Below are 22,662 nucleotides of genomic sequence, written 5' to 3' on the forward strand. Positions count from 1 at the left end.
TCTTATCAGTTGCATGTTACAATGGCATGTCATCTCAGCAAGACACAACTGCTGAATCCCAAAGCATTAAGCATGTGTCTTACTGGGATTACATGCCTGCACCTGGTATGGAATTAATCTTTCATTATAAGCTTATGTTTGTGCCTGGAGTTTTGAAACACTACTGTAATTTTATGGCCAAAAAATGTACTGAATCTTGCTGTTGAATGTAATTTCTATGCTTATTTGCTTTATGGTTATATTTTTTATGTCACATACATTATAGCCAGAGAATGTAAGCCAGAGAATGTAAGAGTTTAGCTAATTCTTGCATGTAGGTCATGTTCGGATGCTAGGACGAAATTTAAGATTAGACTAATTTTAGCACAAAAAAAGATAAAGGTGAGACTATTTGTAGTTTAAAAATTATTTTTAACACTCTATTACTCTGTATATTTATGTGTTAATTGTTTTGAAAAAAAAAATTGAGTTTTATTTTCTACATTTTTTAAAATATTAAAAAAGACTTGTACTTAAACTAGTTTAATTATTTACTCAAAACACCAATTAAATTGCTTAGGAGAACCAAAAATGATTAATAACAATTTATTATATATAATAATGGAATCGAATTATATTCTACAAAATTCTTTAACATAATTTTTAGATATTAGTTTTTATTTATTAAAATATATTTATTATTCGCTTTTACACCCCTATTTCTTAACATAAAAATTAAAAAAAAAAGACCATCTACCCAAAAGAAGAAGAAGAAGAAGAAGAAGAAGAAGAAGAAGAAGAAGAAGAAGAAGGAGAAGAAAGAGAAGACTACAGAAGGTACTTTTATTTTATTTTTTTGGGAAATCAAAAAGTTAAAATATGTTCAAAATATATCAGAAGTATTGGATTTTTTTTCCTTGTTTAACCAAATATTGTTTAAGAGGTTGGAAATAAAATTTTAAGGTTTATGATAAGAGAATTATAAATAATGTGTGTTTTATAGGAATGTTCAGAGTAATTATATTATATTAATTTATAAGAGAGAGTCCTTAATAATAATTCACATGGTGAATATTTTTATAATATAATAATTTATTATAATACAAGTGTTCAGAATAATTTTTAAAGTGCAAATAGTTTCACCCAAAATGTAATAGGATAAGTAAGATTATATAAAAGAATGTGGTTATTTACACCAAAAAAAAAAGAAAAAAACTTTGAACACTCTAATATTTAGGACACTATGAAATTTTTTTAAAATTACAGAATTACTTAGGAACACTTTTGAAAATTCCAATATAGACCTAAGTTAAATCCTCATCATTACATGTTTTTATACTTTTTCTAAAAATAATATTAGTTTTGCCTCTCTTTTTTTAACAAGTCCATTCCTAAATGGATTTTCTCTCCATACTCTCTCATCACAATCTATCCCTCCACATCTTCATCTTTTGATACAGAATTCTTACTTCGCCAATATCATCTTGAGCAAAATATTCATAAAACACCACCTCCTATATATATTATACACAAATCCTATATTATTAAATATTTTGAGAAGAAATTTATGTTCTACTTCGAGCAATTTTGTCAGGATTTAATAATCACCTACATTTGTATAGCTAATTCTTCGATATTTAACATATCAACTATTTTTCTAATTAAATAATAAATACAATAATATGATCAATTTGACCAAAATGGAAAAACCAAAATCATGTTGTCACAAATAAAAACTATAAAAGAAAACTCAGTCTTAAGGATAATTAATCCACAATCTTTATACCAGAGTTTATGGTATGTAGCTTCTTCTTGTATTATTCACTTATTTACTATTTTGCAATTGAAATTGCAAGTCAATTGGGAAGAACAGAGGAATAGAAGAGAGATTACCGGATGAGGTGTTGAGGGAGTATAGTTAAGATTGTAAGGAAAAAATAATAATAATTTTTATGGTGTTGAATGTTGAATGAGTGTCTAGAGTAAAAGTTTGATTTAGTAATGATAGTATTGTCCTTGATAGTAAATTAACTTAGGAATATTATATTAGTATAAAATTTTATTAAAATATAAGTGTTCAAAATAATTTATAGCCCCATCTTAAATGAAAAGCTGTTATTTTCTCCATCACTCTTTTCCTTTACATTAAAACTAATATTAAATATACAAAAAAAAATTTCAATTTATATAACCTAAGCTTTTTATATTATATTAATATGAAACTTTTGTTCAATAGCTTATTTTAACTTGTATTTAATAACAAATATTTCAATAATTTATTTAAACTATTATTAAATATTAAACATAAAAATCAATAATTTATCTACCAAAATATTGAATATTTAATATTAAATTCAACAATTAAGAATACAATTTAAAGTAATTGTATTATTTTAGTTTCATTAAATTATATTTAACATAGTTCTATATGATATTGTACCATATTAAAAACCAATACTATTACTATATAATTCAGTTTAATCTAATCTAATCTAATCTAATCCTAAAAATAAATCCTACCTTCAAAATTATCCTTAAAATTTTTAAGAAGAAAGCACGACTTAATGCATCACGGTGTTCATAAATAAATTTAAAATAAAATTACATCGTACATAACTCTAAGTCAAGGTTATGATCTTGAATAAACTGATTTTTTTTTTTTGGAAATAAAGTGGTTCAACAAGAATATTATATGGAAGGATCAGTTGAATAATTAAATTGAAAGTTTTGATTTTGCAATTTGTGAAGAAAGGTGAAAATGCGAATGTGGGGAACATAACAAACCAGTGATCCACAACCACAAAAGTGTTGGTAGTTGAAATTGTGGCAAATGGTAAATGTAGAGAAATACAACAATAATGGTGGAACTTTATTACGTAAAGTAATGTGTTTACAACTAACTTTGTATGTAGGAAGAAAAATAATAGTAATAAGTAAACTGCAGAAATTTTGTGTGCTTCAAGGCACGTTACAAATGTCGTTTTCCTTAAGATGTTATTTGCCCCCACCAATTGAGTGATGCACATGGGTTAAGCAAATACGCCTCCAGGATACAATGAAACACTTGTTTGTTTGCTTGCGTTGTGCATCGACGAAAGCAAACCATAATACTTTTGAATGTTGCAAGCCTGCCAAGAAATAATATATTATTCCTGCAGAAAAAATATATATTGGATTATGAAAGCACAAAAGAAATGAGTGTTTTGTGTTGAAATTCGTACTAGAAAGGAATGCTAAGAAAAGAGTGGTGTAGGATCATTGATATCATGTCTAAATGGCTTAAACATGACCCCTATTTATAGATATACTTTGTTGAGAATCAAATAAAACGACATTGAATGAAGTTTTCAAAGACATAATCCGCACTTGTCAAAGGGATAATATGCACTTGTCAAAAACACGATCCGCGCCGAACGGATTGACACATTTCCTTCCGTATTCACATATGTAATCTTTGAAAAAATGTAGCATCTACATCTATAAATAACTCTCAGTGTATAATGTTTTATTTTAAGAAATGAAAACAAGTTTCTTCATGGTATCAAAGCCATGAATACGCTCAAGTTTCTTCAAGTTTCGCTGCTCTGTTTGTAATAAAAACAGAGGAAACCAAATTCTTCCCACAATCATTTTTCCCACCATTTTCTTCCTTAAAACCATTCCTACCATTACAAAAATCCATGCCGATCAAAAAAACAAGCCACCCATACGTAAAAAACTTGAGTTTACAAATTTATCAACAATCCTATAAATTTTCCAAGAGTGTGTTCCTCAAAAACAAATAACACCATCAAATTTTTCAGTTTCTAGTAAGCAAACTGTAAAAGTTTCGCATTTAAACACATTCCCACGCGCTTCCACGCACCACCCGAAACCACAGCCAGTCAACCACGCGCCTCTGTCATCTTTCACGCGCTCTCACACGCTCCAGAGGTTGAAGAAGACTTCAACCGACTTGTCGTTTTTTATCTCCAGAGTGCAGCAGTCATAAAACGACGTGTCGTTTTTTATTACATTGAAACCGACATGTCGTTTTTTATTACATTGAAACCGACATGTCGTTTTTTATTACATTGAAACCGACATGTCGTTTGTAAAGTAGAGACAAAACGACGTGACGTTTAATCTCCAGAAGTGCAGCAGTCCTAAAACGATATGTCGTTTCTATTCCATCAGAACCGACATATCATTTCGTCAAGCAGAGACCAAACGACTTGTCGTTTTTTTATCTAAAAATGTTATTTTTTTTTCTTCTTTCAATCTAGACACAAAAAGACAAAAAACAAAAACAAAACAAAAACAAAAACAAAAAAACAAAAAAATGGAGAAAACTCCAACTGAATCTGCTCCTGTTGTCATTCAATCTGTTCAATCTGATGGAGTATTTAATGCTGGAATTATCCTCACTGAGACAAACTATGATGTTTGGTTTCAAATAATGGAGATGCATATTGCAGAAAGAGAAAAACTCTCATATATTCGTAGCAACACAAAGCCATCTGAGGAATCTTCAAAGGAATATGAGAAATGGTATAGTGAGCACCAAAAAGTAAAAAGATGGTTACTCATATCCATGTCTCTGGAGATCATGAAGCGATATTTATGAATTCCTACAGCCTACGAAATCTGGGATGCATTATCAAAAGCATTCTATGATGGAAGCGATGAATTACAAGTTTTCACTCTAAACCAGAAGGCATTCTCTACCAAGAAAAATGGACAACCACTCTCTAAATTCTACGGAGCATTGATCGAAATATTTCGAGAACTTGATCACTGAGATAAAGTGGTCATGAAGGATCCAGAAGATGTTGTAATATACAGAAGGTCTGTTGAAAGATTAAGAGTGCACATTTTTCTTGTTGGGTTAGATGAAGAATTTGACCAAGTTTGTGGAGAAATTCTACGAAAAGATATTATCCCAGACTTAGAAGAATGTTATTCTCTGATCCGAAGAGAAGATGTACGGCAAAGCAAACTAAACAAGAAGGTCGACTCAGAAACGTCTGCTATGATAGCACGACAATAGCCTCAAAGGAAGCTTGTTGACAAGTCATCACTCCATTGCACTCATTGTAGAAAGAAGAGTCATACGAAAGAACAATGTTTTGAAATAATTGGATATCCTGATTGGTGAGATACTTGAAAGAAGAACACCAAGCAGGGATAAAAAACTGCAGTAGCTGAATCCACATCCATTACAGATCTTAGAAAAAAATCTTCAGTGCAAATCGCAACCTCTGTCAGTCCAGGTAAGGCCCATAAAACTCTTACACATGTTATTAATAGTACATGGATAATTGATTCTGGGCCAACTGATCATATGACTTTTGATTCTCAACAAGTTTCTCAATTGAAACTATTTTCACAAAAACATATTTCCACTGCAAATGAAACCACAACCTCAGTTATTAGGGAATGATCTTTACGACTCACAGATGAATTAAATTTAGACTCTGTGTTACTTGTTCCATCTTTAGATTATAATCTTTTATTTGTGTCTCAATTGACCGCTTACTTATCATGTGTTGTAATTTTTTGGTTTGATCATTGTGTGTTTAAGGACATACAAACGAAGCAAACGATTGGTTATGGTATTAGACGAGGTAACTTGTACTACTTAGAGATGTCATCAACAAACACTGAAAAGCTAAGCCCCGCACTAGTTGCAGATAATTCCATAAAAAAAAAGGAAATCAGAAATTTGGTTATGGCATAAACGTTTAGGGCATGTGTCATTTGGTTACTTAAAAAAATTATTTCCTAGTTTGTTTCTAAAATTTGATGTTTGTAACTTTAAATGTGATGTTTGTGAACTTTCAAAAAGCCATTGAACTACTTTTCCATTGTCCTTAAATAAAAATCCAGTTCTTTTCATGGTAGTACATTCTGATGTATGGGGACCATCTAAAGTTTCTACAATTTGAGGTACTCGTTGGTTTGTTACATTTATTGATGATTGTAGCAGAATGACATGGATTTTTCTGATGAAATCAAAAGACGAAGTAAACTCTTTATTTCAAAGATTTCATAAGATGGTAACGACTCAATTTCAGTGACAAATTCGAGTTCTACATACTGATAATGGAGGCGAGTATATGAGCACAGCAATTAACCAGTTTCTGAAATCACAAAGATCTGTCCATCAAACCACTTGTGTGGGAACACCCCAACAAAATGGCGTTGCTGAACGAAAAAACAGACATTTACTAGAAGTTGTTCGAGCATCACTAATTTAAGCCCACATGCCACTATCTTATTGGGGAGAAGCACCGGCATCCGCATCATACTTGATCAATCGAACACCTTCAAATTCCCTTGGATTTCAGACTCCTTTCCAGGTTCTAAATGATGCAATTAAATGTGCCGAATTTACCCCCACATGTGTTTGGCTGTGTTGTCTTCGTTCATTTGCCGCAACAAGACAAATTATCTCCTCAAGCACTACGTTGTGTGTTTGTAGGGTATGCCTTACATCAAAAGGGATACCGATGCTATCATCCACCATCAAGAAAAATATACATCACCATAGATGTCGTCTTTCATGAAGATATCATGTAATACTTGTCACAGCCTGAATTTCAAGAGGAGTATAATGAAGAGGAAATTCATACTCTTACATATCTTTCACCTGAAGAAGATCAATCTTCCATTGAGATAATAAACCTTCAATATACTAGAAAAGAAAATGGTGATAATTCTTAGGCTGAAATAAGTGAAGACACATTTGGGGAGCACAATAACTCAGACACAACTGCAATCGAGAATGAGTTACATGAAGAGATACCTAACCAATCGTCTGCAGAGGATGTTCCTATCACAAGTTCAATCAGAAGAATTCTTCCCCAGCGTCAAAATAGAGGTATCCCTAAAACCACATATGAGCCTGACTTCTCTAGTAGAGTCAAATACCTTATGAGTCATTTTGTGTCTAACCATCGCTTCTCAGAATCAAATCAGTCATTTGTGAATCAATTATCTACTGTATCTATTCCCAACAGTGTGCAAGAAGCCTTAAAAGACCCAAAGTGGAAAGCGGCTATGAATGATGAAATGAGATCTCTTTAGAAAAACCAAACATGGGAACTAGTTGATCTTCCACCAAGAAAGAAACCAGTGGGTTGTCGATGGATCTACACTATAAAGTACCAAGCAGATGGCTCTATTGAATGATACAAAGCAAGACTCGTAGATAAGGGTTACACCCAACCACGGGATAGATTATACCGATACGTTTGCACCGGTAGCAAAAATTAATACTATTTGTATCTTATTATCATTAGCAGTCAACTTGGATTGGCCAGTACAACAATTCGATGTAAAGAATGCTTTCCTCCATGGAGACCTGCCTGAAGAAATTTATATGGATTTGCCACCAGGATGCAGTGGACCAGAACGACTCAATCAGAAAGTATGCAAATTGAAGAAATCATTGTACGGGTTGAAGCAATCCCCAAGAGCATGGTTCGGGAAATTCACAAAGGCTATGGTTCTTTTTGGGTATAACCAAAGCAATTCAGATCATACCTTGTTCATTAAAAAACGACAAGGTAAAATCACTACCCTTATTGTCTATGTGGATGATATGGTAGTTACAGGCAACGGCGAGGAAGAAAGAGAGGCTCTTCAGAAGTACTTGTCGAGAGAGTTTGAGATGAATGATTTAGGAGCCGTAAAATACTTTATTGGAATTGAGGTTTCTCGATCTAAGGGAGGAATCTTTCTGTCTCAAATGAAATATGCCTTAAATCTATTGCACGAAAAGGGAATGATAGCTTGTCAGCCTATTGACACCCCAATAGAAGAAGGACTGAAGTTTTGTATTACCTCAGACTAAGTTCCAGTAGACAAAGGAAGATATCAAAGGCTGATTGGAAGATTGATGTACTTGTCCCGCACAAGGCCAGATCTTGCTTATGCATTGAGTGTTGTAAGTCAATTTATGCATAATCCCGGAGAACAACACATGAAAGCAGTAATGCGGATCCTGAGGTACCTGAAGATAAATCTAGGAAAATGAATCATATTTTCCAAAAATGAAGATTACAGCAACATAGAAGTTTATACTGATGCAGATTGGGCCGGGTCAGTTAGTGATAGACGCTCTACTTCAGGATACTTTACCTTTGTGGGAGGCAACCTTGTCACATGGAGAAGCAAGAAACAACATGTCGTTGCCCATTCGAGCGCTGAAGCAGAATATCGAGGCATGGCCCTTGGGGTATGTGAAGGGCTATTGATAAGCTTTATCTTAAACGATTTGGGCTATCCATCACAACAACCAATACAACTATACTGTGACAATAAAGCTGCACGAGATATTGCTCATAATCCAGTTCAACACGATCGAACAAAACATGTTGAGGTAGATAGATTTTTCATCAAGCAGGGCATTTACAAAATTCCTAAACAAGCTGGGTATGCAAGACATCTATGCACTAGCTTGAGGGGGAGTGTTGAGAATTAAATAAAACGGCATTGAATGAAGTTTTCAAAGACATAATCCGCACTTGTCAAAGGGATAATCTGCACTTGTCAAAGATACGATCCGCGCCGAACGGATTGACACATTTCCTTTTGTATTCACATATGTAATCTTTGAAAAAATATAGCCGCTGCATCTATAAATAACTCTCAGTGTATAATGTTTTATTTTAAGAAATGAAAACAAGTTTCTTTATACTTGTGCCCCCTCATTTAGGTTGTCATCTTTCATGATACCCCTTCTTTCATGGCCATTGGATCTAGATTTGATTTTAATCAATTATCCAAATTGAACCATCATAATTTCAAATAAAATGTCACTATAAAATGACGCATCTCTAAGTGAAATGTTGCCATGAAAAGTTATATCATTTAGTAAAAAGATATATTTTTTACAAGACACAATTAAATAGACATGTCCTTACAATAAGATATCATTTAATTAGATATATTTTTAGTGAAATGTATATTTTTTATAAGACACAATTAATAGTACATGTCTTTACCATAAGACATTTATTTTAAAAATTTTCCAACAAAAAGGTGTATAAAAGGTTAAAAGGGCGAAGGTACAATGGTGATTGCTCGAGAAGCCAGAATGAGTAAAATGAATGGCAGATGAGATAGTCGGGTCGCAAGCTACTTGAGAAGCAAGTTCACAGACTTACTTTAATTCATTTGTATAGAAAAATGGCGAACAAAAGTTTTGATAGGGGCTCTGGCTCTACTGCGGCATTCAATATGATGGTTCCACGCGTCTCAATGAATATGATGCTGTTTTCACTTTTCATCGCATTTTGTTGAAATGAAGGTGCGGTGGGTTCCGCTTTAAACAAACAATTATTTTGCGTTGTCATGCAAGAGCTTTCGGCAAATGCCACGATGAGACAACGCGTGATACTTTTTTCAATTCGCTTGCTCTAAATATCCAAACAGTGCAGAAATTGACTACAAAAATAATTTGGTTTTCTATTCTTAGTTGGATCAGAACCAATTGGATTATGCATAATATAACTCCAATGACAACGCTGCCTCTCTTAAGGCATTTGTGATGCAAATTAAAAATCCTTATCATACTTGAATTAATTTCTAAAGATTATTCTTCTTTTCTTTTTAGTTTAGGACTTTGTTTTTTTTTTTTTTACTGGTTTAAAATAATTACTGGTAGTATAAATAGCTCCCACGAAACCAATGTAAAAACTTTATGTGACAGTGTGGTGAAGGGCAGGAAATACCAACTTAGTTTGATAATGGGAATGCCAGTTCAAACAAGTGCTGGCAATGGCAGATGCCACCTAGTGAAATTTCATTCTTTTCAGACGGAGAAGAGAACACTGGAGGCAATGAATTCTATCAGGAAGTGATCAACCAACCAGATCCTCCTATCTTTGAGGTCAACATTCTTGAAGAATCAATCGATGAAGCATTAGTCGTTGATGAATTTCCTATTAACCCAAGACCTTGTCAATTTCACCATATACAAAAATCCCGGCATCCCATAGAATAGATATGTGCTCCTGAAAGACATCAATTGCAGGGTCAAGTTTCAAGCATAGCAATATTCGAAGATATTTAAAATGCAGCACCGGAAAGCGAAAACATCAAAACAATTTCTCCACAAAGTTCACGATTGAAGCCTCATTAGATTGTACAATGTGTGTGTGTGTGCGCGCGCACGCGCGGGGGCCGCGATGTGTAATATATACGTATAAAGATTTTAAACTCCACAAAATTTATGTTTGCAGGTGAGAGCAGCTGCACCGCACGTTAGTGATCTATCTCAAAAGGAACACAAGGCCGATGAGCTTGATGAGGACCAGAAAATGCCTCGAACTGCTGATGCTAAGTTTGAGGTCCAGTGAGTCAGATGCCAGAAATAGAAGGGGTTCTTTTCTTCTTCTGGTGAGGACTCCATTTGACCTTACAACTAATCCACCATCAGTATGCATTCGCTATATGCTTCTCAGTCCCATTTCGATCATTTTCTTTACTTAAGAATGGCCTCTCTTCACTGGGCTATGCTATTCTTACCACGACGGCACGTCTCATGATGATGCTGCTTGTGCTAAAATCCTCGCTTAGAGTTTCGAAATCCTAGTGTCATTTACGATAAAATAAAAATAAAAGTATGAAAAGTCCTGAATCGTGATGTTGAATGTAAATTTCTGTGTACACTTGCCATGTGGTTGTACTTGTACAAGCTACACATTGTGTAAAACTTGCTACTACCTTTGGTATTGTTTACAAGAAGTTTGAATTGAGGAGACCGAAGTGAATTTGCTCTTCCATAGAAATTGTCTCACACTTTTAAGGGAGTTGCCCGTGATGTTCAATTCCATTGTGGTTAATTAAGTGATTCATGCACTGGGTAATATGCGACCTTTCTAGCGTCAACCTCACATTCGTTATCCGCCGCTTAACAAGCCAAATAATTAGGCCTTCAACGTGATATAGAAATTGACCAACTCAGCAACCAAAACAGCCATATCGATGGCACGGAATATTGACATTATAAAGAAAACATCAAGTAATGCTCTGTTTGAATCTAATTAGGAATTCCAGTAAAATAATAATAATAATAATAAATTTTCTTCAATATCTCAAATATCTTAACTCGAGCCCTTGAACAACAAAGAACTTTACAGCATGTGCAACCAGGCAGACACCTAGAATTCTGTTCATAGCTGACTCAGTAATCACTGGTTCACACAGAAAAAAATTGGTTATCAGGGATTCAGATGGCAAGCGTAATATATAAACATGAAAGCACAACTTAAAACATCAGGCTGCAAAGTCACCATAACATCATGAAAATGGTTAATGCATATAAAAATGAACTATTTATAGGAACTTATCCTAAATCCTAAACCAAAGTATATAAGAGCCATATTATCCTCATGTAGCTAAAACCTGTTGCTTAGGAGTATTTCTTTCCATATTCTTTTAAATGTATGCCTTCCTCCATCCATCAACCTTATGATCTCAGCTCCCTACAGATATGTTGCCTCACGGCTTCCCAGCATTCTACTCATTGAAGTATAGCAGTACCAGGAGTTTACCTACATAAATTTAAAAGCTTCATAGAGCTCACATTAAGGTGTTAAATAACCATTTGAGATTCCCTAATCAGACCAAATGAAAGCTCCATCAAATTATCTTCTGTAATATACGCCATGCCCATTGCCTAACTCATGTTGGTGTACACTAATCTAGTTAAAGGTGCTGCACAAAGGGACCTTACATGACAAACATTCTTTATCTTATGAACAGAAAGAGGAACTATTTTCTAACCTTTTAAAGCCACTGTGTTGGATGATAAAACGAACAAGTCAATGATATAAATTACAGAAGATGGAAAATTCCAAACCTGTAAAATGCAAACTCGAGGTTAGGCATGTATACTGACTTTGGATTAATGATGTAGACTAGAAAGTAAAAAACAGAAATTATTGTGCAAGGCAAAAACAAGAAGTCATCTGATATGCTGTCAACCAACGAGCAGGGCATAAATGCTTAAGTGGTTTCCGGAACTCGTACCATCATGGCAACAAGGAAAATCTTGAAGTAACTTGAAATGAGCACAGCAAGCAGGAAGTCTTTGAAACTGTAAATTTGGAGTAATTAGCTAAGCCTATTGTATAAGGACCAAGAATGCTGCATATGGAATAATCGAAAGAAAAAACATATTCCTCTACTTTAAAAAGATATCAGGAGGATCCATATGATTTTTAAGTTAGTATCTGAATGCAAGGAAACAGTTTTACCTGCTAGCTCCAGCTGATGTATTTAACAGAATCCTAGATGCATGAAGAAAAACACCAAGAAACATAACGTTCCCTAAAACTACATCCTTCAACATCTACAATTGACATCAACAAACCCAATTGTTCAGCACCCAATAAAATCCAAAATCCATGAAAAGTCACAATTAAATTGATTTGCACTTCATACCTTTTGGAATATCCAGGCTAACAAAGAAAAACTCATGGATGAACTCTGTCCTTCATTGCTTCGGCTTAAAAGCAGACTTCTATCTTGGTTTGCTGAGGAATTCTATGACAACTATTCTTTTGACAAAGAGCTTAAAAAAAAATTAATGAACTCATTTGAAGAACTAACGAGAATTTCATTAACAATAAAAATGGGATACAAGCATCCAGAAGAAGAAAACCAACTGTCGACTTCCATAGTATTCCCTGCAAATTCGAAACTCGTGTTGCAATGTAATCAATACAATAACATGCAGTAGTAGTACCATAACAAGATAGATTTAAACTAATACCTTGAGATTCACAGTTTCACTATTAAGCACATTATAGAGCAGATGCCTATAAGCTTGAGGCTTGTGCAGAATCAAATCGATCAAAAGAATCTACAAAAAAAATAATGTAAAAGAAAAAACTGGGCAAGTCAACCGATAAACGAAATTAAATATGAAAAGCATAAATTTTTATTTTTATTTTTACCATGATTTCACATTCGATGTACTCGTCTGCCACTGCTCTGCAATTCTCCTGTAAACGGAGAGGGCGGGGTTGTTGCAAAATTAATTGTAAATTGGAAAAATTGGAAATTTGAGGGGAAAATGGAAAGCAAGAAATGATAGATTACACATTTCATGAGACGAATGTTTCCAGGCGAGTATTGCACAAACAGCGTCTTGATCCGAAACCCGCATTTCACACACCTGTACTCCATACCCTTCCCTCCCTCACACAATTGACGACACCACGGCGATTCTTTCAGTCATTCTCATTCATTGCCGTTGGGTGTACTCAGATTATGGCGGGAAGGCCTACAGAAACAGAACCACGAAAGTCCCCATTAGGTGAGGAGTTCGTCGGGCTGGGCTCCAGGCTGGTGATCATTGGGCCACACGAATCATCACCTTTGTCTAACTTAGTGCTGCTATTTCTATTGCCACCCACGTTTCTGTTTGTTTAGATATTTTATTTTGTATCATTAAGACTTGTATTTTTTTTCTTGAAAATTGAACAAAACGTGTACAGGAGGTCTTCTGGGTGACTAAGATCGGTAACTTCAACTTCAATTTCGTTTTTTATATATTTTTTTCACGTCATAATTTTTGGGTGGGATCAAGATCCTATGTTGATCTTGATGGAATTAAATATAGAGACTAAATGGATACTAATTTTAAAATACACGGACTAAATGAGCTTTTATCATTTTCAAACTATAAGGATTTTTGGGTCATTGGTTAATGCATAATATATACCTATTTACACAAATAAATAGTAATTATCAAATAAAAAATAATAATATTAGGGATCCCAATATTTAAATTTCAGCTTGTATATATCTCAACTACATGCATCATTCACATAATTAACAAAATTATAATTATATCATTTAATAGATTGATGCCACATTAATTTGAATTGATATAAATTTAAATTTAAATATTAAGATTCTTAATATTATTAAAAAAACATCAATTTTTTTTTTAATTTTTTAAAAAAGAGGCATGTCCAGAAAAAAGATTTTAAGATGATTTTAGAGGAGGTGCTAATAGCACCACACTTTCTAATTCTATTATCCGAATAAATTTTCCCTTTTATTTGGGGATAACAACGTAACTTTAGCTGGAGGGGGAAAATAATAATAAAACATGGACATGCTTTTATTTTTTGGTTTCGGTCAGTTTTTATTTTGCACGAAATAAGCTGCCAGATAATGACAAACCAGATATTATTATTTCTCCAAAAAAGAAAACAGATGTGTACGTTAATTATTTAATTGCGTGCATAAATGCTATTTATTTTATTGTAAAAGAAATTGGCTTTGGCATTATTGTTGCATTAATTGTGGCGTTAGTGCAAAATATGCAGAGTCCAATAAAAAATGGTGGTCCACACGACATGTGTAATTTGGGCCACTCCCCGGACCCCAGCGTGTCGTTGGATACACATCACGCGTTCTGCCGGTTCCGTTACCTTAACTTTACATATTTTCAACCCTAAGCTCTAGTTCTACGCAACCTCCTCAAGTACTTGGATTTTTTTGGGGAAAGGAAATGTGTGGACTTTAAAACTTTCATCAAACCCCTTTGTTTATAAATTCACGATTTTAACTTTATTTTGAATTATTTCATATAAAATTTAATTAAATCTACCCATTTTCTTCGACAATATCTTCAATTATTGAAGTTGTTGTTTATGATCCAGAAATAGAATACTAATTTCAAACCATTCGCTAACTGGCATCAAGCGAATGCTTCAAAAGAATAATTTTTAATAACAGCTAAAGACTAATATGAAAGAAAATAACTCTAAAATTGTATAACTATTTATGTCAAAAAAAGAAAATCAATAAGAATGCCTCACTCTTATTCAACGCATAGAAATATAGAACTAATAGTTGAAGATATTGTCGGAGAAAATAGGCGGAATAAAATCACACCAACACAATAAGTTAACGTGTTGAATTTACAATGTTGAATAGAGCGAAAGCACAATCATCATAAATTTAAAATGAAACAAAAATTCCACGATAAACTTAGACGAGTTTTATATAGAGAGAGGTAGGATGTTTATTGAGAAAAATTTAGAGGTCGTTTTTAGATTTTCTTTTGTAAAATTAAATAGAGTTTTTGATGAGGACATCGGAGGGTGTCATGTCAATAGTCCAACTCAAAGAATGTAAGAGCAAACTCAGCAGTCAGCACACGTGGTTTCTTTATTCACCATCGACTAATATTATATGTGCTTATGAAATATGAATGCTACCCTACATTTATGCACTCGCTTCATGGAATTCTAGTATCAAAGACTTTGAGGTAGCGTAGGAATCTCTTTGGAGAGAAATGCATGTATTTTATTAATTATTATATATGTACAGCTTCATTACAGAACCAGGGAACAATAATTGGACCATATGATGTGCTATACATATTATTAAATTAACCATATATATGGTAGCTATATATATATATATGGATAGGTAGTAGACTCTATATATTAATTGTTAATTTTATTTTATTACCTTCTTAAAAGAATAATGGGGATTAATTAATTTCCATGCATATGCTTCATGGACAAGGAGACATAATTAAAAACAGCTCAAAAGATTAAAAAAGACACTGATCAATCAGGGATCGATTCCGACGTGCAAGGGTAAAACTACAGTAATATTCTGCATGTTCTTGCTCCAGAGTGCTGTAGCTAATCTATATATATATATATATATATATAAAGTATAATTCTATTGATCAGTCAGTAGCTAGACCTAGCTGCGCGATGATCTGGTTTGCTTTTCTAGACGACAAAAACTGCAAATTACAGTTGAAAGAGAAGAGACTACATTCAAACAAATTCGGGTGTACTGAATTAATGCATCTAAACTAGAATAGCCTAATTGATTTCTTCTGATTGTAAGAGTTTATTATTTTCTGCGGAAACGAAACGGCAGCAGGCAGGCAGGCAGGCAGGCAAAGAACTTAAGACGCCACATTGCATTCAGCGAGCATTAGTACAAGCAAACACGTAACGTCGACGTAACCACACCAATATTTAACTAAAGTCTAGCTAGCTGGAATTTAATGCCACGGCCAAACAAGTCTTGCAGGACCTTTTACGGTATGAAATTTTCTTTACAATTTGACATAAATCAACCCGCCATATAGTAATCAAGGATTATTGTGTCTACATTAAATGAACCAAAACGTTTAACTCTTATGTGCTACACCCACAGTCATATGTACACAGACGATAGTTTGCCCTAGGACTCATAAATATCACAACGAAAGGCGAGAGAAATATTTAAATATGGAATACTACTCTCTTTCTCTCATTTTATTAATTGCTTTTATTGCGATCATAATAATTTGATTGACAAATCCCTTTCAACGAGAAACGGTTCAGCTGTAACTACAAGTATTCAGATAGTGTTTCTCATAATTAAAACGTGACTTTTGACTTATTGCAAGAGAACTTCTGAAATGAAATTCATAAAATCTCAACCTACATACTTTGATATATCTTGTATCTCTTCTAGCTAGCAACTATATAAAATTTGATGGCAGTCATAATTCAACAGTTTGAAGAATTATAAGGCTTTCCACATATTATATGCATAAATCTACTTATGACCAGGTCTAGGCCATCATTCGTTTATGTTCTTCATATATAATTTTATGCAATTAGCTTATTATCCTAATTACCAATCTTGTGCACTTGTTAATTACTAAATATATCTTATTTCACGTTCTTAAATCTTATTTCCTAGCAACAAACATCTACTTATTGTCTTCCCGTTTACCTATGTCAGCAGTGATGAATCCAGAAAAATCATTTACCGAGGCTAAATTACGTAACAACAATATATGAAAACTGAAATTTTATGAGTTTATGAGTGTATGTAGATACACTATATATATGGGCAAAAAAATAGTAAAACCACTAACATGAATTATTGTGGGTTTTTATTTTCTTAATTAAAAATTAGGCTTTTATAATTTTTAAAATTAAAGTTTAAATTTTGTGGGTTTATGAGTATAAGGGCTATTTTTATTGATCTAACAACGGCTATTCTAATAGATTTAACGGAGTCTAATTAGAAACTTAAATAATTTTTTCTTTAATTTTTTGAATTTATTCTCTCCTCCGTGACTTTGAGCCCCACTGTCCTAAGGTATATCTGTTCCCGCCTATTTGTAAGAATTAGTGTCTTCATATATATTAAAAATCTTGTACCGATAACATTTTTTTTTCCTTCACTTTTGTTGTTTATTAAAGATAAGAAAGCTGAAATTACCATCAAATTAATGCATCATGCGATATATTAAAACAATGGTAAGGGTTGGTGCTTAAACTAAGCCTTTGATTCTGTTTTAGAACTTCTAATTAGCCAGCCGCGAATACTCAAGTAAATGTGTTGCTTCAAAGTAACTGCGCTACCTTCATTCATTATACATAAATACAAATATACCAGGTTTATCTAGTTATCCTAAAAGCCAATCTAAATCAACCAAGAAGGGCAGATGCAACTCAATTTGAGTTTGAAAGATTGCAATCATATATAATCAATTCAAGACATATAAAGCAAACAAGCTAGGAAATTAATAGGGAGATTATAAACATTACTTATAGTTTATTTATATATAGCTAGAACGATTAATAAAACCAAAAGGTTTTAAGAAAATTAAAGATTGGCATCTGGTCATACAACTCTTCTCGAATTATATTTTGTATGCCTCAAAGTATGATTGCAATTATTGCATATTATAGGGTCTTTCAACAATATCATCGGATCATTTTGAGATTATCTTTATGGGTTTATCTTAAAAAAACACATATTTCAATATATTGTAGGATATAATACATTATATTGGATTCTGTATTTTTTTTTTTTTGTGTTTTAACTTATCTCCGACTTTAAAATGGTCAGCCTGATTGAATTTTTAAAATATATATGAAGTTATGAAGTAGATAATAATGTTACTTACTTGATAATTACGAGATTCCAAGCACAATCATCTTATATATAGAGATTGAATCGCGCAAAATTAAGTGCATGCTTGCACAGACTTTCACTGAAGAGTGGTCTCAGCAAGGGTATCTCACTTGGGGAACCTTTTTTAACAGAAAGGAGATTTTGTATGTTATAATCCAGACAAGAATAAGATAGCTGTAAAGAGAAAAAAACATGAATTACCAAGTGACGGATTAGTAAATAATTAAGAAGTGAAAAATTAAAAAGATAAAGTTAAATATTAGAATACAGATACTACCTTTTTACAGCGCTGCTGCTGCAGCTTTCTGCACATTGTTGCCTGCAGCTAGCTAGCTCGGCTCCTTAACTATGCAGCAGCGGCAGCAGCAAGAACACTAACCTGACGTGGTAATAGAAACAAAAGAGAAAGAGAAAGAAAGATAGGGAGAAGGGAGGGGAAAAAAAAAAAAAAAACTTTTGAACTACTCGTGCATGATATGTAGCTAATTAAGCTAGATAGCCATATCACGAAATGGTGTCAGTAGAGAGAGAGAAAGAGAGTGATAACTAAAGAGGAATAACAAAATTATAGATATATCCCGAACAAAAATGGGGCACTGGGTGGCTAGAGAGAATGGCATGTTTACAGTTTGCAAAACCCAGCACCTAATAAAGGAAAAATGATAAAATTAATAACTAAGGTATGAGAATAAATATATGCTGATGATTTATCATCTCTGTGTGACTATTTTTATACGTACAATTGAAAGATTTGCTTGATATTATATTATTTATAAATATATTAATTTGTTACACCCCCTCAACTAAATAATGTGATGCACTTAAAAATTAATTGATACGAGTTTCTATAAAAGTAATTATCCTTGAAATTATATTAATGCATATAGCAAATTATAGATCCAAATCAAAAGACAAGGAAGATTTTCCTTTGCTTGAATACTCAGATGCTGCAGCTTGCCTTGTGGAACTACTACTAGTGGCTGGAGATTGATCATCTTGTGTAGGGCAGTCCATGTTTACCCCGAACAGCCTTAGCCGCTTTGCTGCAGTAGAGCTGGCAGTTTTGCCCGGAACAACGACAGGCACAGAATCAATCACCATCGGCATATGCCCTCCCTCAATTTGCTGTGAAACTGACGATGGCCTTAGGTAATACTGTACCGGCATCGTCGATGACGCATTGCCACCAAAACCAAGAATCTGTTGTTGTTGATGATGTTGGTAATAAGGATTGTGAATCGTATTGTAACTGAAAGGACCATAATTTGACAAAGATTGGGGGAGCGAGTAGAGCCTGGTGCCCCAGCGCAGCGACTGCTGAAAGCGGAGCTGATTTTGAAACTGCATTTGTGCAAGCGTCGTGGGATCTGGAACATGATGAACATCAGGCCTGCGCCTCCAATCAATGTACAGGCGATCTTTCCCCAGCTCCCCAACGCCGCGCTGAAAGGACACGGTGTCGCCAGCATCAAGCTTCTTATCCTTCACAAAGCGGCTCCAGCCTTTAGTCATCACATAGCTCTGGCTGCTGTTCCAGTACGAATACCTGAACCTCCAGGCCTTGCCGTTCCGATCCTCGAAGTTCAAAAGAAGGCCTTTTTCGTTCGACGAAGAGTCAAGCGGGAAGTACTTCTCGGCGTGTTGTTTCGGTATCACAAGTCGGTTTAGTTTGCCCACATCGCTTGGTGTGACAACTTTATCGAACATGTGTTCTTTCTCGATGGACCTATACATGCCACTGCTCTCACCAGTGGTACTACTACCAGTACCGTTAGCAACATTAGCATTATTTATATTACCGCTGTGTTTGTGTGGTTGATCTTCATTATTGTTGTTGTTGTTTCCAAGTGATAAGTCCATGAGGTCTTCTCTGTTGTCAAAATTGGTGGCTGCTTCTTGAGAATCAATGGGGCCCAGCAGCCATGAGTTTTGGTGGTGATGCGGGACAAAAGCTTTGTACTTTGAAGAAGAAACAGATGAAGATGAAGAAGAAACGGAAAAAGGGAGCTTAATTCTCTCTTTCTGATGATCTTCATCTTGATCTTCTTCATTATTATTATTGCTATTACCTTTTTCTTCTTGCACAAAGTTCATCATGATCCACACCTAAAAATTCAATTGCAATTTTTAACACATGCTGGATCTTGGGAATGAAAAACAAAAACAAAAAATTTATTTAAAAATCATAAATAAAAAAGAAAAAAAAAAGTGGTAACAATTATATAGGAACACACACCTGCTGTGAATTCTTGCTATATATGATCTTGCTGTGTCAGATCCTTGAAGAGCCAAATAACACAGAGATAACTCTCAATGCAAAAACGGACGAGAGACTCGCTGCCTTCTTCTTCTTCTTCTTCTTTGACCAAGAAAACCCAAAACCCTAAACAAGACAGGGCCATGGAAGATTCAACAAATTAAAGCACCAAGTTGTTTGTTGTAGTGGACACATATTATATGAGAAGAGCTCGGTTAGAAGGAAATTAAAGAAGCAAATATTAGTCACTTGGAAAAACAAGTGAAGCGAAAAAATTTGTTTTGCTTTTTGGGTTCTTAAAGAGAGATAGATGGATGGATAGATACCCATGAAAATTGAGAATGAGATGAGAGAGAATTAAGGGGTAAGGGGGGTTATTACAACACAATATAATACTCCTACGTAGGGGCCCATGAATGATCTGGTTCGGCTCATGTGAGCTTGTCCTTTTCATCATTTTCGGTTTATTTCTTTTTCTTTTCTTTTTTTCACCCCTTTTTTTTTTTTTTTCTTTTTTGTTTTGGTGCTAAGACCAAAATGGCCAGTTGGGCGAGAGAGGGTCTAGTAGGCATTAGGCAATAAGTTAGATAATGTATTAGAGTTTTGACTTTGGTGGCATTGATTTGATTGTGTGCTGGTCCTGTTCTGGGAGTGTGAGAAAAGTTGTGAGCGAGTGAGTGAGTGAGAGAGAGAGAGAGAGAGAATTGTTTTACTTTTAATTGAAGCAAATTGTAAGAACCGATCGATCCTGCAGCTCAGCTGGCGCCTCATTCTCCAACTTGAGGGAAAGATTGCTCTTACATACAATCATTATTCCCCTCTCAGCTGCGGCTGCCTCGCTCTAGATCAAAATGCAGAGAAAATTAAGGGAATTGAAGTCCAATTGAACGAATTGATTAAGCTAACAAACTGAATTTCAAAACGTTGGTCAAATATGTTTACAAATTAGCGGGTTCATTTGTTATTGTCAAAATTAACTGTGCCTAACATAAGCTCCCTGTGACTCTTATCACTATGGGAAAAATATTGATGATCATATCTAACAACTTTAATTTCTTGGTTTTGGTAACTGAAGAGCGCTCTTCGAAATCAAGGTAACCCATATTTAGCTTAACGAGTCACATCCCATTATATATTACAACTTAGTTATTCTAATTTCTACCTTTGACGCTGAACTGACAACAAAACAATGGAATAATTATATATGTTAAGTGTTAATTAACTTCGACCCTCCTGCAATTTAGCTATATCTATCAGTCTTTACTAATCAATTACCGATGGAGATTATATAGCATCCCATAAAAGTGAGCCAGCTATCTTAACGCATCAATGCAGAATGAGCCATTTCACCCGCTAAGCCATTTTATGTTCCCATTTTTCAGCGGAAATGTTCATTGGCCCTTTGATCAATCCTTTGAAATGTGAGTATCGGAGCACAATCTTAGTAACTAAGCCATCGACTAGAAAGGACTTAATTATTTTTTGATGCATTCGAATTGAATATTTTCATAGGAATTTGTGCTGGATATTGGTGGAAATATTATTGCATTAGTACTTGTACATTGCAAAATTGCTTATATATGCGTATATATAATTACTTGTTACCAGAAGGTGGATATGTCTATTGATTCATGTGGTCCAGTTTTATCTTCACTTTGCGGAATTGGACAGAACCATCCAGACACCATATTGTTTTATTGCGGAGGTGGGTAATTGGCAACAAGAAAGGTAACTAATAACTAATTAATTAATATTTAATGCCAGTCATGATTATTAATATATATATATCCAATAAACACATGGTCAAATATATACGTGTATGACCCATTATATCTACACACACACACACACACACACACGTACACACATAATTCTCTTGGAGATTGTAATTCACTTCAGAATCATCATCCTTTTTCAAAAAATAAAATAAATAAATATCATCGAAGGCTAATTTATTGAAAATAAAAAGAAAGAATAAATTAAGGGGAACAAAATGAAACTTCCCCTCATCAAGAGAGTTGAGAAATAAACTTTTTGACGATTGAAACGGCTTTTGGTTAAAGGATGGAAACCTTTAGCATGAAGCTGATTTAGCCTTGTTGATTCATCTTTTGCGCAATCCTAATTAGCTTCAGCAGCCTACACGGGCTCTTCACAATCGTCTTCTTTCTCAAATGTTCCCATATATACTTTCAAAAGGAAAAATTATTTTGCTAACTGTTTAGCCAATCAGAGTGTTCGTTGCTTAGAGTTTTCGTTGTGGTCGTCGCCTTCTAACACTATATATATATACTGTTCATTGTTAATCTGAAGATGCTAATGACTTCTTAAGCTATACTTTTATTTTAATCTTTACTTTCATGCTTGTCAGTGGTGTTTCTCAGCATTTTAACTTCACAATCATTGTCATCATATGATCATCGCTGACGATTTATTTTTAGATGTATATAGATCATGTGATGTAGCCAATA

General features: G+C 34.0%; 4 protein-coding genes across 5 annotated transcripts in view; 2 read left to right on the forward strand and 2 right to left on the reverse strand.

The window, feature by feature from the left end:
• Nucleotides 1-207, forward strand: part of LOC18047065 — a 20,243-nt gene extending 20,036 nt beyond the window's left edge. Inside the window, exon 7 of the mRNA XM_024189216.1 lies at nt 10-207. The gene's annotated coding sequence lies outside the window, so the exon portion shown is untranslated. The remainder of the gene's footprint in view (nt 1-9) is intronic.
• Nucleotides 1-300, forward strand: part of LOC112100023 — a 3,291-nt gene extending 2,991 nt beyond the window's left edge. The window contains exons 7-8 of the mRNA XM_024187592.1: nt 10-105; nt 266-300. Of these exons, the coding sequence (XP_024043360.1) occupies nt 10-105; nt 266-300 (131 nt within the window). The remainder of the gene's footprint in view (nt 1-9; nt 106-265) is intronic.
• Nucleotides 301-9,650: 9,350 nt separating this feature from the next.
• Nucleotides 9,651-18,637, reverse strand: LOC18047066 (protein arv1 homolog). Its single transcript, XM_006444630.2, has 12 exons — nt 18,212-18,637; nt 17,927-18,108; nt 13,075-13,258; nt 12,930-12,977; nt 12,746-12,835; nt 12,614-12,659; nt 12,415-12,497; nt 12,228-12,322; nt 12,001-12,067; nt 11,755-11,830; nt 11,078-11,162; nt 9,651-9,980 (listed from the first exon to the last, which is right to left on the reverse strand). Exons 3-12 carry the CDS (start codon nt 13,159-13,161, stop codon nt 9,890-9,892), a joined length of 768 nt encoding a protein of 255 aa, XP_006444693.2. The 5' UTR covers nt 13,162-13,258; nt 17,927-18,108; nt 18,212-18,637; the 3' UTR covers nt 9,651-9,889.
• Nucleotides 18,638-18,734: 97 nt separating this feature from the next.
• Nucleotides 18,735-20,531, reverse strand: LOC18047067 (B3 domain-containing protein Os03g0120900). Of its 2 annotated transcripts, none has more exons than XM_006444635.2 (2): nt 20,171-20,531; nt 18,735-20,040 (listed from the first exon to the last, which is right to left on the reverse strand). In XM_006444635.2, exon 2 carries the CDS (start codon nt 20,029-20,031, stop codon nt 18,826-18,828), a length of 1,206 nt encoding a protein of 401 aa, XP_006444698.1. In that variant the 5' UTR covers nt 20,032-20,040; nt 20,171-20,531; the 3' UTR covers nt 18,735-18,825. The 2 variants fall into 2 exon arrangements, with proteins under 2 accessions (XP_006444698.1, XP_006444697.1); XM_006444634.2 differs by having other exon boundaries at nt 18,735-20,077.
• Between the last annotated feature and the right edge of the window lie 2,131 nt (nt 20,532-22,662).

The sequence above is a fragment of the Citrus clementina genome, unplaced genomic scaffold (assembly GCF_000493195.1).
Source record: "Citrus clementina cultivar Clemenules unplaced genomic scaffold, Citrus_clementina_v1.0 scaffold_3, whole genome shotgun sequence".
NCBI lineage: Eukaryota > Viridiplantae > Streptophyta > Magnoliopsida > Sapindales > Rutaceae > Citrus > Citrus x clementina.

Coding starts and splice junctions, on each gene's coding strand:
- LOC18047066 (XM_006444630.2), bottom strand. CDS start 13,161: ATGGAGTACAGGTGTGTGAAATGCGGGTTTCGGATCAAGACGCTGTTT. Junction 12,978..13,074: donor ACATTCGTCTCATGAAATGT/GTAATCTATCAT, acceptor CTCCGTTTACAG/GAGAATTGCAGAGCAGTGGC. Junction 12,498..12,613: donor TTTTCTTCTTCTGGATGCTT/GTATCCCATTTT, acceptor CAGCAAACCAAG/ATAGAAGTCTGCTTTTAAGC.
- LOC18047067 (XM_006444635.2), bottom strand. CDS start 20,031: ATGATGAACTTTGTGCAAGAAGAAAAAGGTAATAGCAATAATAATAAT.